This window comes from Podarcis tiliguerta (assembly GCF_965153285.1).
Source record: "Podarcis tiliguerta genome assembly, chromosome: 16".
Taxonomy (NCBI): domain Eukaryota; kingdom Metazoa; phylum Chordata; class Lepidosauria; order Squamata; family Lacertidae; genus Podarcis; species Podarcis tiliguerta.
In genome coordinates this window covers 19,188,770-19,201,464 of record NC_139549.1, presented here as the reverse complement: position 1 = coordinate 19,201,464, position 12,695 = coordinate 19,188,770, and the positions used below count along the sequence as shown (strand labels likewise).

The following is a 12,695-nucleotide window of genomic DNA, read 5'->3' as shown; positions in this document are numbered from 1 at the left end:
GGCATTTTGCAAACAGTAATAACTACAATTTAGGGAACAAATTGCTAGGTACTGTTCCCGCAGCGTAAGAAGCAGAGCTGCCGGATTAAGAGCAAAGGCTCACCTCTTCCAGCGTCTCGTTCCCCATGGTAGCCAAACAGATGCTCCTCATTTAACCCAGAATTAAATTCTTTAATACAGAATTAAATTCATTAACCCAGAGTTAAATTCATTAATCCAGAATTAAAACAACCCTGCAGGGCGTGATTCTCATATGACCGACGGAGGCAGGCAGTTGGGATGGGGCTAAGAAAACAGCCATCATCCAATCAGCTTTGAAACAGGAACACTTCTGCCTGAAAGACGTGACATCTAGAGGACAATGTTCCTCTGAACATGTGCAGAGTGCCTTGCAACCAGCACAAGAGAGACGACTCTGGCTTTCTGCCTATCTGCGATGGGGAGGTGTGGGCTTCTGCCACAGGAAGATTTGCTTTCAAACAGATCAAAGCAAGAGTTGCTTAGGGCAAGGGCTGCAATGGTATGGGACAAAATTCCCCCTTCTTGTCTCTGGTTCCCCTCCCCAAATCTACAGCTGGAGGAAGCCCAGCGCCTGGAGAGAGAGAGGAAAAGGCTTCAAATCATCAGGCTCTTGTTTGCATGGAAAGAAAAACATTTATCTCGCCCTCACAAGAGGAAACGACAGTGTAGAGTTAGTTTCTGGGAGAGGGAGAGAGAGAGTGCTGCTGTCACTTCCTTCTAGCTTTGGGTCATTGAGGTCACACTCGTTTGCTGTCTGATGGCAAAACTCCGAGAGGAGAACAGTGAGAGGGTGGCAGATAGAACTTCATTTCCAAACTGGACTTGCTAGTTCTCATGCCTGCCTCCACCTTAGTTCACCTCTTGACCTAAGGCAGGTGGGAGGGGTAAAAATGTGTTTAATTGGCGGAGGGGGAGGGGGAAAGTACTCTGGATGTGCTCAGAGGCACCCTTGTTTCTCATGTCCCAGAACTGAAGGAAGGTTCCAGGCCTGATTCTGGCTTAAAGGAAGGCTCCTTTCCTGTGCCTTCCAAAACTTTCCAATCCACTGGGCAGCTTGCCCCTTCAGGGAGGGATGTGGCTCTGTGGTCAAGTGCCCGCTTTGTACACAGATGGTTCCAAGTTTAAACCCTCAATATCTCCTGTTAGGCTGGGAGAGTCCCCTGGCTGAAATCTTGGGAGAGGAGCTGCCAGCTAGTGCAGATTCCAACGCTTCATGGGGTTGGACTAGATGACCCCTGGGGGGCCTTCCAAGTCTACAATTCTATGTTTCTATACTATACTGAGCTAGATAGATCGATGGTCTGACTTGCTATACAGCAGCTTCCTATGTTCCTATTGCTGCATATACACCATACCTTAAAAGCAAATAAAATCCCTGGAACTGTAGTTTACCCCTCAAAGAGCAACAATTCTCAGAACCCTTAAATTACAATACCCAGGATTCTCTAAGGGGAACAGGTGCTTTAAATTTACAGTGCATATTCCTTATCAATGGCTTCTTTTGAGAGTGCTGCTTGCTCCCAGTACACCTGTTCCAGAAGTCACCTTTTCTTGCCTTCATTCCCCCCCCCCAATTTTTCTTTTACACTTGAAACACTAACAACATTTCAAATTTCAGCGCCGTTGCTGAAAGGAAGGCTTTCTGTGGTTCCCCACCCCCCGTGGGGCACAATCCCTAGCGAGAAGTTATATTTCTACACAATGAACTACACAATGGCACAAACCGCCTGCTAGATTGTGTACCCCAAAGCTGAAATAAACAAGGAAGGACATAGCTTAGGCCATAAAATTGATGCAACTTGGAATTGCAGTTTTGACATTTATTATCAAGGCTTAAGGAAGGAATGGGGAAGTTCTTCCCCGCATTAAGGTCGCATTCCTTCGTGGCCAATGCTCTAGGTGCTGCTGCGTGCCAGGAGTGGGAGGGGCCAGATGCAAAAGTAGGCAGAGCAATGCATGTGACGCTCAGCTTTGTGCAGGAGGTTGCATTCTGGGCACATAAAAGCCAAAGGCAATTGCATGGCTCCCGCTTCCCCCACATATTTCCATCCTGTACCCTGGCAAGCAAGACACCTTCTCACAGTCCGAAGACAGGCAAACCAGGCAAAACAACTCAGCTATGGCACAGAGCAGGGCTGGTGAGGGCTATGGCCTTGGGTGAGGTTCAAGGGCCAGACAGAGAGGTCCTGGGGGCCGGATTTGGCCACCATGCCTGATGCTTCCTGTTCCTGGCTTACAGTGCACTCGTTTTCTTAAATACTGCACTCAAATCTGCAAGCAGGGTGGTGTCTTGGGAACTGCCTATCACCTCTGTCAAGCTGCTGAGGCTTTCCTTGTTTCTGCACAACAGCAAACGTTTGATTAAGAGGGGAGAGATACAGAGCCTTTTCCAAAGTGGCACCCAGAAGATGACATTCTCTCCTAGAAAGGTCTGCTTGGCCTCCTCCCTGTTCATATTTAAGCTGGCATTTAAAAATGAGAATGTTCCGAGTTAATTTTCCATGTTCCATTCTTATTTTCCCTTCTCAGTTGTTGTTCTTTTCATTATTGTCAGTTTATGGCTCGGTTACATTTTCTCGCGTTTCGTTCCACTGTTTGATCTTAAGATATCGTTACGCGAGCAATTTCAAGCCGAAAGGCGGGGATGCACATTTTTTACACGAACTAACCAACAAGCTAGATTTCTTTAGGCAAAATATATGCTAAATAAATGCAAATGCCTCACCACCAACCACAACCCTCCTACTCACTGTTATTGGATTTCAGGTCGCGATGGATGACGGGCACGATGGCTTCGCAGTGCAGGTACTGCATCCCGTGAGCGATTTGCACGGCCCAGTTGATGAGGATGTGGGGTGGGATCCTGCGTCCAGCAAGCATGCGGCTGAGGGGACCCCCGGCTGCATATTCCATCACCAGGCACAAGTTGGGCTCGCGGAGGCAGACGGCTTTGAGGGCGATGATGTTGGGGTGCTGCAGCATGGCAAAGAGCCGGGCCTCTTGCCGTACTCTCTCTGACGTGGTGCTGATGTCCTCGTCCGGATCTTGGCGGGCAGCCTTGACCGCCACCAGCTCCCCCTTCCAGCTGCCGCGGTACACCTTCCCGAAGCCACCAACCCCAATCACTTCCTCCAGCCTCAGGTCCCGGAAGTCGGCCTCAGGGGGGCTCCCGGGGCCCGCGTAGCCCCCCGTCTTCGGCGAGACGTAATTGGAAGGGAAGATGCCCACTTGGTTGTTCACCTTGCCGGCCCACCAGCCTTCGTCCCCAGAGATGGCGGCATCCCACGAGAGCACCTCCACCAAGTCGCCTTTCCGCAGGGTCAACTCGTCGCTGCTGGCGGCCTCGTAGTCAAATAACGCCGTCCAGACGGGGTTGGCGTAGGCCGTGGTGCCCCCGCTCCGCGAACCTGGCCCCCAGGCCACTAGTGGGGCCTTCCGGAACATGCTTCCCAGGGGCTCCTTGGGGTCCTCTGGGCCTCATTGGTCCAAGGCCCCCCACATCTAGGTCACTAACATTGCCTTCCTCGCCACATCCCACGGGATCGAGACCATCCAGGGGGCCACAGGGGCGTTCAGCAGGGAAGTGGGGTGAACACTCCTGCCTGCCAAAACCCCCTCCCGTCAAGGAAGCAGGATCCAGCCCTTTGAGTTTATAGACTCCTCTCAACGAATCCGAGGTCAGAGGCTCTCCATCGCCCTCACTAGGGGTAGGAAGACCGCCCCGTCTAGTCTCCCTCGCAGAGAACAGGGGGCCGCTCCCCACGGCCGGTTTCCTCCCAAGCGGGCGGGGAACTCGCTAGGGGGGCCCCCGTCGAACCCGCCAACGCGATCCGATGTAGGCAATGGTGGTCGTCCCCCCGTCGTCCCCCACCCTGGCGTCTTGCCTGCTCTTCTCCCAAGGCACCCTCCGTCCGAGGCTCTCCAAGCGGATCTGCGCCGCGATCAGCTTCCTTATCCAGTCCCGTCCGGTCCCTCCCCTCGAAGCTTCCAGGCGAAGCGGCGCCCGGCTCCGCGGAAAGGACCCGCTCGCTAGCCCCGTTTCAAAGCCGGCGCTGGGACGGGTGGAGGGCAGGCAGGACCCCCGTCACACAAGGAACCCGTCCCGTCGAGGAGGAAGCCCCGATGGCGCGCCTTCCTGGGCTTTGTACCTTCGCTTCGTTCGGTCCTGGGCAGAAGTGCCGGACGGAGCGAGGCGGGGAAGGCAGGGCAGGGGAGGGGTTTGAATTCCTCGGCCTGCCCCGGGGGAGGCGGGTCTCTCTCTCTCTCTCTCTCTCTCTCTCTCTCTCTCTCTCTCTCTCTCTCTCTCTCTCCTGGGTGGAACAAAAGGCAAGGGTGCTTTCCAGCGAAGGGTCAGCTCCGGCCTCCAGAACGCGGGGGCTCTTGCTTTCCAGATCCGTGGGAGGAGATACATAAAACCATTGTCTCCCTTCCCAGGGGAGTAGCTTCGTTTGGTGTAAAAAGGGGCGCGGGTAAGCTTTGGAGCCCAACAGCACTCTTGGGCTTTTGCTCTCTCCCGGCGCAGCGTTCTGTGAAAATCGAAACTCTGTGCTCTCCTGCAGCTCACGCCAATCAAAGGAAGACTTCTAAAGCCTCTGAAACTCCTCTGAGAGACCAGGTCCACAACTGACTCCTGAAGAAAATATATACAAGAAGGGACATCGGGGGAGCATGGGGCACAATGAATACTGTGGGATGGATTACGGCAGGGATGGCCAACCTGTGCCCCTTGGGATGTTATTGGGTGTTATTGCTCTGCAGCGATTGGTGATCATTGATACGATACGATAATCTTTATTGTCACTGTCCCATACAGAACAACGAAATTGAAAAATTTACATAAGACATTCAAAAACTAAGAAGCCTGCTATCCCAGCTATCCCAACCTGGTTAGCTCCCTAAAAACTCTGGCTAGTTGGGGCTGATGGGAGTTGAGTCCTCCAGCATCTGGAGATCACAGGTTAACCACTCCTGGTTTGGTTCCCAACAGCCTCGAAATTAATAAATACGCATTATTTCTAAATAATGGCATCCTTTGCTGATAAGTGGACTGTATCAGAAATGGCAAGAAACCATGAGCATTATTAGACTCCCTAAGCCTAAGAGAAGTGTGGGAACAAGTCTTAGAGCCTGAAACTGACTATAAAGTTGACTATAAATTGTATTGTTTCACTGGTGATTTCTTAATTATTTTATACAATTTATGTTGTATTTGTGATGTTCAGTTACGTGTTATGTTATTGTTATTGTTTGTACGCCGCTTTGGGATTCATTTGAATGGAAAGCGGTGTAGAGATATAATAAATCAAATAAACCAAACCCAAAATAATTTATGGGAACCTCTAATGCTTCTGAGCATAGTGGAGATGTCTCGAGAGGGATCACACATCTAGGATTTGACATTTCTCATTCTCTGAAATTGATCAGGCAGTAACTCCCTGTCTCCTCCTCTGCTTGCCAGGTTCCCAAGCATTTGGGGGCAGAATTTCTGGGTTGATGTTTCCAGCAGGATTGTGCTTCGTTGACTCAAGCTTTTTTCTGATAGCTTTTTGGAAAATAGCACAGAGCTCACAGCAGACCTTGAACCTGTGGCCTTGGGGCATTGATGGGGCAATCATCAAGGAGGGAATTGTGGGAAAACGAGCTATTATCCCTGCTCTTCCGGTTTCATTCAAACACAGGAAAGGCTGAAGCAGATCATGTGAGTGATTTCCTGTATACAAATGCCTGGGCTGGGCTGCGCTGTTTTGGTTTGAGCAAGTTCAGGGTTAAGCTTTGTCCCTTTCCTTTTACTGCTCCAGTCCTCGGGCCAAATCAAGACTGTGTGGAGTCAGTCCTATTCCAGTGTGAGACATTCCCTCAGCTCATCTTTGTTCGAGAATCACCTCTCTCTAATTCTCCTTTCTAGAAAGAAGGGAAGTTATTAGCACTCATTTCAGTTGGTTAGAGCAGGCTCAATCCCTATATGGGACAGCTGTATATTCCTGCATTGCAGGGGGTTGGACTAGTCAGGGGTCGGCAAACTTTTTCAGCAGGGGGCCGGTCCACTGTCCCTCAGACCTTGTGGGGGGGCCAGACTATATTTTGAAAAGAAAAAAATAATGAACGAATACCTATGCCCCACAATTAACCCAGAGATACATTTTAAATAAAAGCACACATTCTACTCATGTAAAAACACACTGATTCCCCGACCGTCTGCGGGCTGGATTTAGAAGGCGAATCCCGGGCCAGATCTGGCCCTCTGGCCTTAGTTTGCCTACCCATGGACTAGATGATCCTCAAGTTCCCTTCCAACTGTACAGTTCTATGATTTACTGTATTTACAACTGTGCTGGTCAATCCTCAATATATCCAAGCTGAAGCGGGGCTGGACATCACAAAACCCAGCACAATTTTGGGTTTCTACCAGCCTGAGACTTGGAGAGGACGGATGATGGCATTCTAAGGCACTTAATATGCAGGCATCTCCATAGAGCGAAAAGCGAAAGTACCGGTACACTTTTAGTTGTGGGGATCCTTTCCAGACCAGTAAGGCTTGTAGCCACACAGCCAGTTGCAGCAAACACGTTGTACATTGGGTTTCTGCTAAAATAATCTTTTAACAGAAATAATTATTTTAAGGGATAACCTTTGGCAGAGTAAACTGGAACTACAAATCCAGTGTCACTTTTCTGACCTCGTATCTTACGGCACACAGACAAGTGAATATGGTGTCACAACCCATGTTTTCAAGTCACAGAACCTCTCTGACATGTTACTGTGATTTATTACTGTCTGATTCGGAATCGGCAGGCAGGCATGACTTTTCATCCTTTATTTCCTCATCTCAGACTTGACGGTAGAATACAAATCATTATACATAAAAAACAACAACTGAAGTTTAGATAGCACTCACTATTAGGAATCAGTTATTCTAGGAACGTTGAAACCTTATGTTTAAGTGAAGAGTTATGGCATATATTTATGCATGCAACAAAAAGCATGGGAATTGTAAAACTTCAGGGGCCTGGCTTAACTTTTACACTGTGTAAGCAGAAAACATGTCTCATATTGTGCTGCTTTACAACTTTTATGTCAGATCCACACCATATATTTAAAACAAAAAGTGCATTTAAAGCACATTACTGCCCCAAAGGATCCTGAGAACTGAAGTTTCCCCCTCACAGAGCTACAATTCCAAGCGTTGTTGTTGTTGTTTAGTCGTTTAATCGTGTCCGACTCTTCGTGACCCCATGGACCAGTGAACGCCAGGCACTCCTGCCTCCCACAGCTTGGTCAAACTAATGTTCGTAGCTTCGAGAACACTGTCCAACCATCTCATCCTCTGTCTTCTTTTCCAGGAAGTCTTCTCTTCTCATGAGGTGGCCAAAGTATTGTAGCCTCAGCTTCAGGATCTGTCCTTCCAGTGAGCACTCAGGGCTGATTTCCTTCAGAATGGAGAGGTTTGATCTTCTTGCAGTCCATGGGACTCTCAAAAGTCTCCTCCAGCACCATAATTCAAAAGCATCCTTAACAAACTGCAATTCCCAGGACTCGGGGTGGGGAGGGGTGTCACGTGCCTAAAATGTGATTTGGATGTGTTTTAAGTGTACGGTGTCGACCTGCCTGCATGTATCTGCACTTTCCTCTCGTCCTTTGGTCCTAAACAACTTCCCTTGCAGGGCAAGGGAGCAGAGTAAGTCAAACCAGAGAGACAGCTGATCAGCTGAAGTCTTGATAGCTCCTCCTTCCCTTTCCATCTCTCTGACACACACAAACACAAATGTGTGCAGAAGCCTTCACAGCAGCACCCCATGCCAACATTCACGGCAACATGCAGCAACATATCCTATGAACACAGCAACATACATGGCATTATATGGTATGGTTTTTTATTTATACACCACCCAAAGCCCCCCCCCCCAAGGTGTGAGCCACATTAATACATGTGAATATGAAATAAATACACAATAAAGCTACAATGCATACAATAAATAAATAATATGAGTATGTCGTATCCAAGCATGCACAGGAATGCATAGCCTACCGCACAGGGTTGTTGTGAGGATAAAATGGGGAGGAGGAGAGCTACATATGTCACTTGAGCTCCTTGCTTCATGCAACTTGGGCTGTTCATGGTAGAGCAGAGATTTGAACAACAGCTTTCCTAATTCCTCCCCCACATCTCTTAATCTTGTCACACTTACTTAGTAAGCACCTTGCAGGCAGAGATCTGTTGTTTTCCAATCTGGTATAGCCAAGTGATTTAAAATAACAGGGTTAAGGAAGTTTCTCCTTCAAATGCTGCTTCAGCCATGACATAGGGGGGCATCTCTCTGAGTAGTTAGTGACTAAGAAATAGCTGCAAGATTACATCCACATTAGGAAAGGCCATCTGAGTTTTTTCCTTATATATAATTTGATAAAGGTCTTTATGAGACAGAGAGTGCTCTGCTGCAAGCCTATGGGCTTTGTCTCACATACAGGTGATAGTGCAAAAGTTCATCAGTAAGTTTCAGGTCAATATCTTCTGGGTATGTTTCCATCAACAGGTTGTATCCTAAACTTATCTCTTGAAGAAAGCGCATCTAAGGCACCAGGTGCACTTCTGTCATTTCTTTGCCGTTCCCTCACTATTTGTCTCCTTGTTTCGTAGTTGACATTTGGCAAGGTGGCTTTTGCTTGTTTCTCAAGCTCTTCAAGATCATCTCTAATTTTCCTTTAAAAATCCAGAAGTGAACTGTACAAACTTGCACAAGAACTCAATAACAGGTCTGATTTTTGAAGGGCTTCGCTGACCTTGTGAAAGTTACCTAGCACACAGGTCCAAAAACGCAGCATAAACACAAATTCCAGTTCTTCCATTTTCTGCAAAAGATTGTTAGCTTGGAGCCTTCCCATTAACGTCAAAGTCAGGATGAGGTCCCGTTACCAACCTGCATTCTGGCCTCCTGCCTTTACAGGGAGTTCTGGACAGTCAACAGTGCAAAGGCTCATTGTCCTGGGGTTTTGAGGGAGGAGAGGTGTTGAGAGGTGACAAAACTAATTTCCAATAAGTGCCCCCCCCTTTATTTCCATAACAAGTCCTTGAGTCTGTACTCTGAATAGTGACACCAGGGACCTATAAGGGACAGAGCTTATTAGCCCAACCCCTGCACAGTCTCATCAGGGCTGCCTTAAGGCAATTGGAGCAATTTGGCCAAACTGGGCCCCGCGGGCCGCTCCTAAGTGAGCCCCCGCACCAGGACAATCTAGATAGATTTTATTTATATGTCTAAGATTCCAAGTTGGGCCCCAGAGCTTCAAATTGGGCCCCACTGGCTAGCCCTGAATCTCATAGTTGCTGGGCCTGAGTTGCCCTGCCCTCGCATGAAGTCTTGGGTTTGCAATTTTGGGAGAGGAGGGACTGCAGTGCTGGGGAGTGGGCAGGCTAGCAAGGCCCCCTAGATTTAGAGGCCCTAGGCTTCAGCCTACTTAAAGGTTAAGGGAACTCTGACCGTTAGGTCCAGTTGCGGACGACTCTGGGGTTGTGGCACACATTTCGCTTTACTGGCCGAGGGAGCCGGCGTACAGCTTCCAGGTCATGTGGCCAGCATGACTCAGCATGACCACAGGACACCCACTCTTCAGAAGATCACCCTTCTACTTGTGGAGGTAGGTCAGAAGGGGGGGGGGGTAGCCCAGTTGCCCCTTCCATGGCATGTTCTATAGAGTAAAGGGACCCCTGACCATTAGGTCCAGTCATGGCCGACTCTGGGGTTGCGGCACTCATCTCGCTTTATTGGCCAAGGGAGCCAGCGTACAGCTTCTGGGTCATGTGGCCAGCATGACTAATCTGCTTCTGGGAAACCAGAGCAGCGCACGGAAACGCTGTTTACCTTCCCGCCGGAGCGGTACCTATTTATCTACTTGCACTTTGATATACTTAGCCTATACATAAATCCGGCCCTGGACCTCCCTGGGCCCTGCAGCCTCCTGGGCAGAGGTGGAAAGGCAGCACCAGGAAAGGGGGCAGAAATACCCTCTGGCCGCATCCTGGCACCCAGGGACACACACCGCATCTTCTGCATTAAAGGTTGCTGGGGGATGTCTCTTGGGGGGATGGAAGCAACCAAAGAAATGTATACAGGAAGGCAAGATACTTACTCTGAGGTGGGGGAATCTTCGTGAAAAGGCTAGCAGCAGAGAAATGCTGCTGGCCGCTAGTTTCCTTTCCGCCTCACTTCCCCAAAGGGCGTAAAATCGGAGGTCCTGCGGGAGGAAAGAGCGTCTCAGAGTCAGGGGGCAGTCTGGGCCAAAGCGGCCCTCCGTTGCCCCCATCACACAGTCCCTGGCACTCCCAAACCATGAGGGTTGCCACTTTTGGTCTTGGGCCAAATTGGGGGCCAAACAGGACAGGTGACTCTGTGCCCCAGAAATGGGACAGTCTGTTGGGCAAGGGACGGGGGGCAACCCTAAACCCACTCCTGATGCCATCAGGACACTTACAGTGAGCAGCTGGAGGAGGGTGCCAGCATTGGGGGCCTCCAGAAGGAGACCCCCCCCCAGTAGGCTCAGGAAGTGCCTCTTCCGTTCCTGCGGGAAAAGAGAGAAGAGAGGTTGAGTGCTGGGTTAAATCTTGCAAGGGTGTGAGAAGAAGACAGAGATGTGGAAAGGGAAGTCAAAGCAGAGGACATACCTCTTTGTCCTCCTCCTTTTCTGCGCCCCCAAGAACAGCCTCCATTGTCCTATGCAGGATAGCACTGACCATATCACAGCTGAAATGGGGTCTCATGAAGCTGGAGAGAGAAAGGAGAGGGGTTAGACGCTGCCTCCTCCCTTGCCCCCTTCTGCCTGCTCTTGCCCACCTGGCGCTCCCCCTGGAGTTCTGCCCCCTGCCCCGCAACCCCACCCACCCCAAGGACCCCAAGGACCCCACTCACCTCAGCTGGAGGAGGGCCTCCAAGGCCAGGGCCAGGCTCAGGGGGCAATCCCTGAAGTGGCCAAAGATGTGCTGGAAGAGAGCAGAGGAGGAAAGTCAGCTCCTTCCAGGGGGTCACTGGAGGACAGCCCCAACCCCAAATGCCAGGCTTATCTTTCCAGGGGATTGGCAACCCCATGCCCTAAGCCAGAAGGGTCCTCCTCTCCAGCAAATGCAAAAGTCCCTCCCCTTGGGGGTCCCTCACGCCACCCATCACTCACCATAATGGCTTTGGCCGTCTCCTGCTTGGAGCACTTCAGGGTGCGGAGCCCCCTGAGCTGAGCTGCCTGGCAGTTCTGGATGACCTCCAGGAGGTATAGCTGATCATCCTTTAGCACCTGAAATGCAAAAGTCAGGCTGTCAGTTCTTGCAGGGCTCCTCTGCATCTGAGAATGCAGAGTGGGGGGCAAAGAGCCCAGGCAGCGGGGGGCAGGTCTGAGGGATCCACTCCCTGCTCTCGTTTATCCAATACTCACTGCTAGGGAAGAGATGTGGAACCCCAGCACATCTGCAAAGAGAAGGACATGGGGACAGGCGAGTTCGTCCCTGAGCCCCTGGCAAGGCTATTCCAAGAGTTTTCTCCTGGATTCCAAGTCCTACTACGGGGGAGGGGGGGAGACACCCCAGGCCTTGAGGGCCAATCCTGGCCCCCTGCCCGCACAACATGGCTCCCCAGGGAAGGTGCCCCTCTCGCTGACAACCGCCCCCCTTGCCTTGCCCTGCAGCCCAGCCCCCTGCTTCCTCCATCAGACCCCACAAAATGGGGTGGTCACGGGGGGGGGGGCGTGGGGTTGGCTTTCCAGATGCTGGCCCAGATGGATCTTGGGTCAGGTCCAGCCACCTAGCTCTGTGTATCTTTTGATTAGCTGCCCCCCAGCCCATTCCTGCCCTCCTCTGTCCCAAAAAGGACACTTGCTCACCTGACGCCATGGGCTGCTCTGGGCCTTGCAGGGGGGCCACCCTGCTGCTGCGGCTGATCAGGCATCTTAAGCACCTTAACTTAGCAGCCCCAATTCTTGGGGGGTGTTTGGGGGGCGTCTGGCCCAATTCTTTCCATCTCTCTGCAGTTCAGTGACCTGAAAGGGCATTGCCAGAGCTGGAAAGAGGCAGCCCAGAGCATGAAGCGCTGGCAGAGAGACAAAGGAGGCCCCAAGTGCTATGGGTTCAGGAGCTCCAGCCCAATGGAAAGACAAGCATTGCAAAGTGTTAAAAGGGCTGCTCTGCCTCGTCTTAGGACAGCCCTGCCCTTCCTGGAGAGGGAGGAGACCCCTAGGAGGGTCCTCCAAGCATCAAGGTGTCCCAGAAGAGGAGCAGAACATGAGGAAGGTGTTGGAATCTTCCATGGAGCCAGAGAGACCCCCAGGAAGGGGGAGAAGTCCGATGTCGTAGGGCAGTTGGAGAGATGCAAAATGGAGCCAGGCAGAGGTGTAGCAGTTGGAGGGCTGGACAAGGAGGACCTGGGAGAGCAGGGTTCGAATCCTCACTCGGCCATGAAGCTCCCTGGTGGACCTTGGGCCAGCCTAGCCTACTTTGCAGGGTTGCTGTGAAGATAACAATTGGTGGCAGGGAGAACCATGAAGGCCACCTTGAGCTCCTGGGAGGAAAGTGGGCTATGAATGTCCTAGTAAATGTAAATGATGAGAGGGGAGAGAAAAGGGGAAGGCAGGGAAAGAGTGTGGAGGAGCTGAGCTCTCCGGAGAAGACCAGCCGGGTCGATTACCAGAGAGCTATGGCT

The 12,695-nt window shown here is 51.0% G+C and overlaps 2 protein-coding genes across 4 annotated transcripts in view; both read right to left on the bottom strand.

The window, feature by feature from the left end:
- MAP3K11 (mitogen-activated protein kinase kinase kinase 11) overlaps nt 1-5,338 on the bottom strand; it is a 31,680-nt gene extending 26,342 nt beyond the window's left edge. The window contains exon 1 of the mRNA XM_083417314.1: nt 2,772-5,338. Coding sequence (XP_083273440.1) covers nt 2,772-3,465 — 694 coding nt within the window. The 5' untranslated portion in view covers nt 3,466-5,338. The remainder of the gene's footprint in view (nt 1-2,771) is intronic.
- LOC310666495 (uncharacterized protein) lies at nt 4,106-11,914 on the bottom strand (the record flags this gene model as incomplete). 3 transcript variants are annotated; one of them, XM_083417418.1, is made up of 6 exons in its annotated part: nt 11,881-11,914; nt 11,437-11,468; nt 11,182-11,298; nt 10,489-10,575; nt 10,147-10,251; nt 4,106-4,651 (listed from the first exon to the last, which is right to left on the bottom strand). In XM_083417418.1, the coding sequence occupies exons 1-6, from the start codon at nt 11,888-11,890 to the stop codon at nt 4,106-4,108; spliced, it is 897 nt and encodes a 298-aa protein (XP_083273544.1). In that variant the 5' UTR covers nt 11,891-11,914. The 3 variants fall into 3 exon arrangements, 2 of the variants coding, with proteins under 2 accessions (XP_083273544.1, XP_083273543.1); XM_083417417.1 differs by lacking the exons at nt 11,437-11,468; nt 11,881-11,914 and having other exon boundaries at nt 11,182-11,383; XR_014505930.1 differs by lacking the exons at nt 4,106-4,651; nt 11,182-11,298; nt 11,437-11,468; nt 11,881-11,914 and adding an exon at nt 10,923-11,044 and having other exon boundaries at nt 10,009-10,251; nt 10,489-10,778.
- Nucleotides 11,915-12,695: the final 781 nt, after the last annotated feature.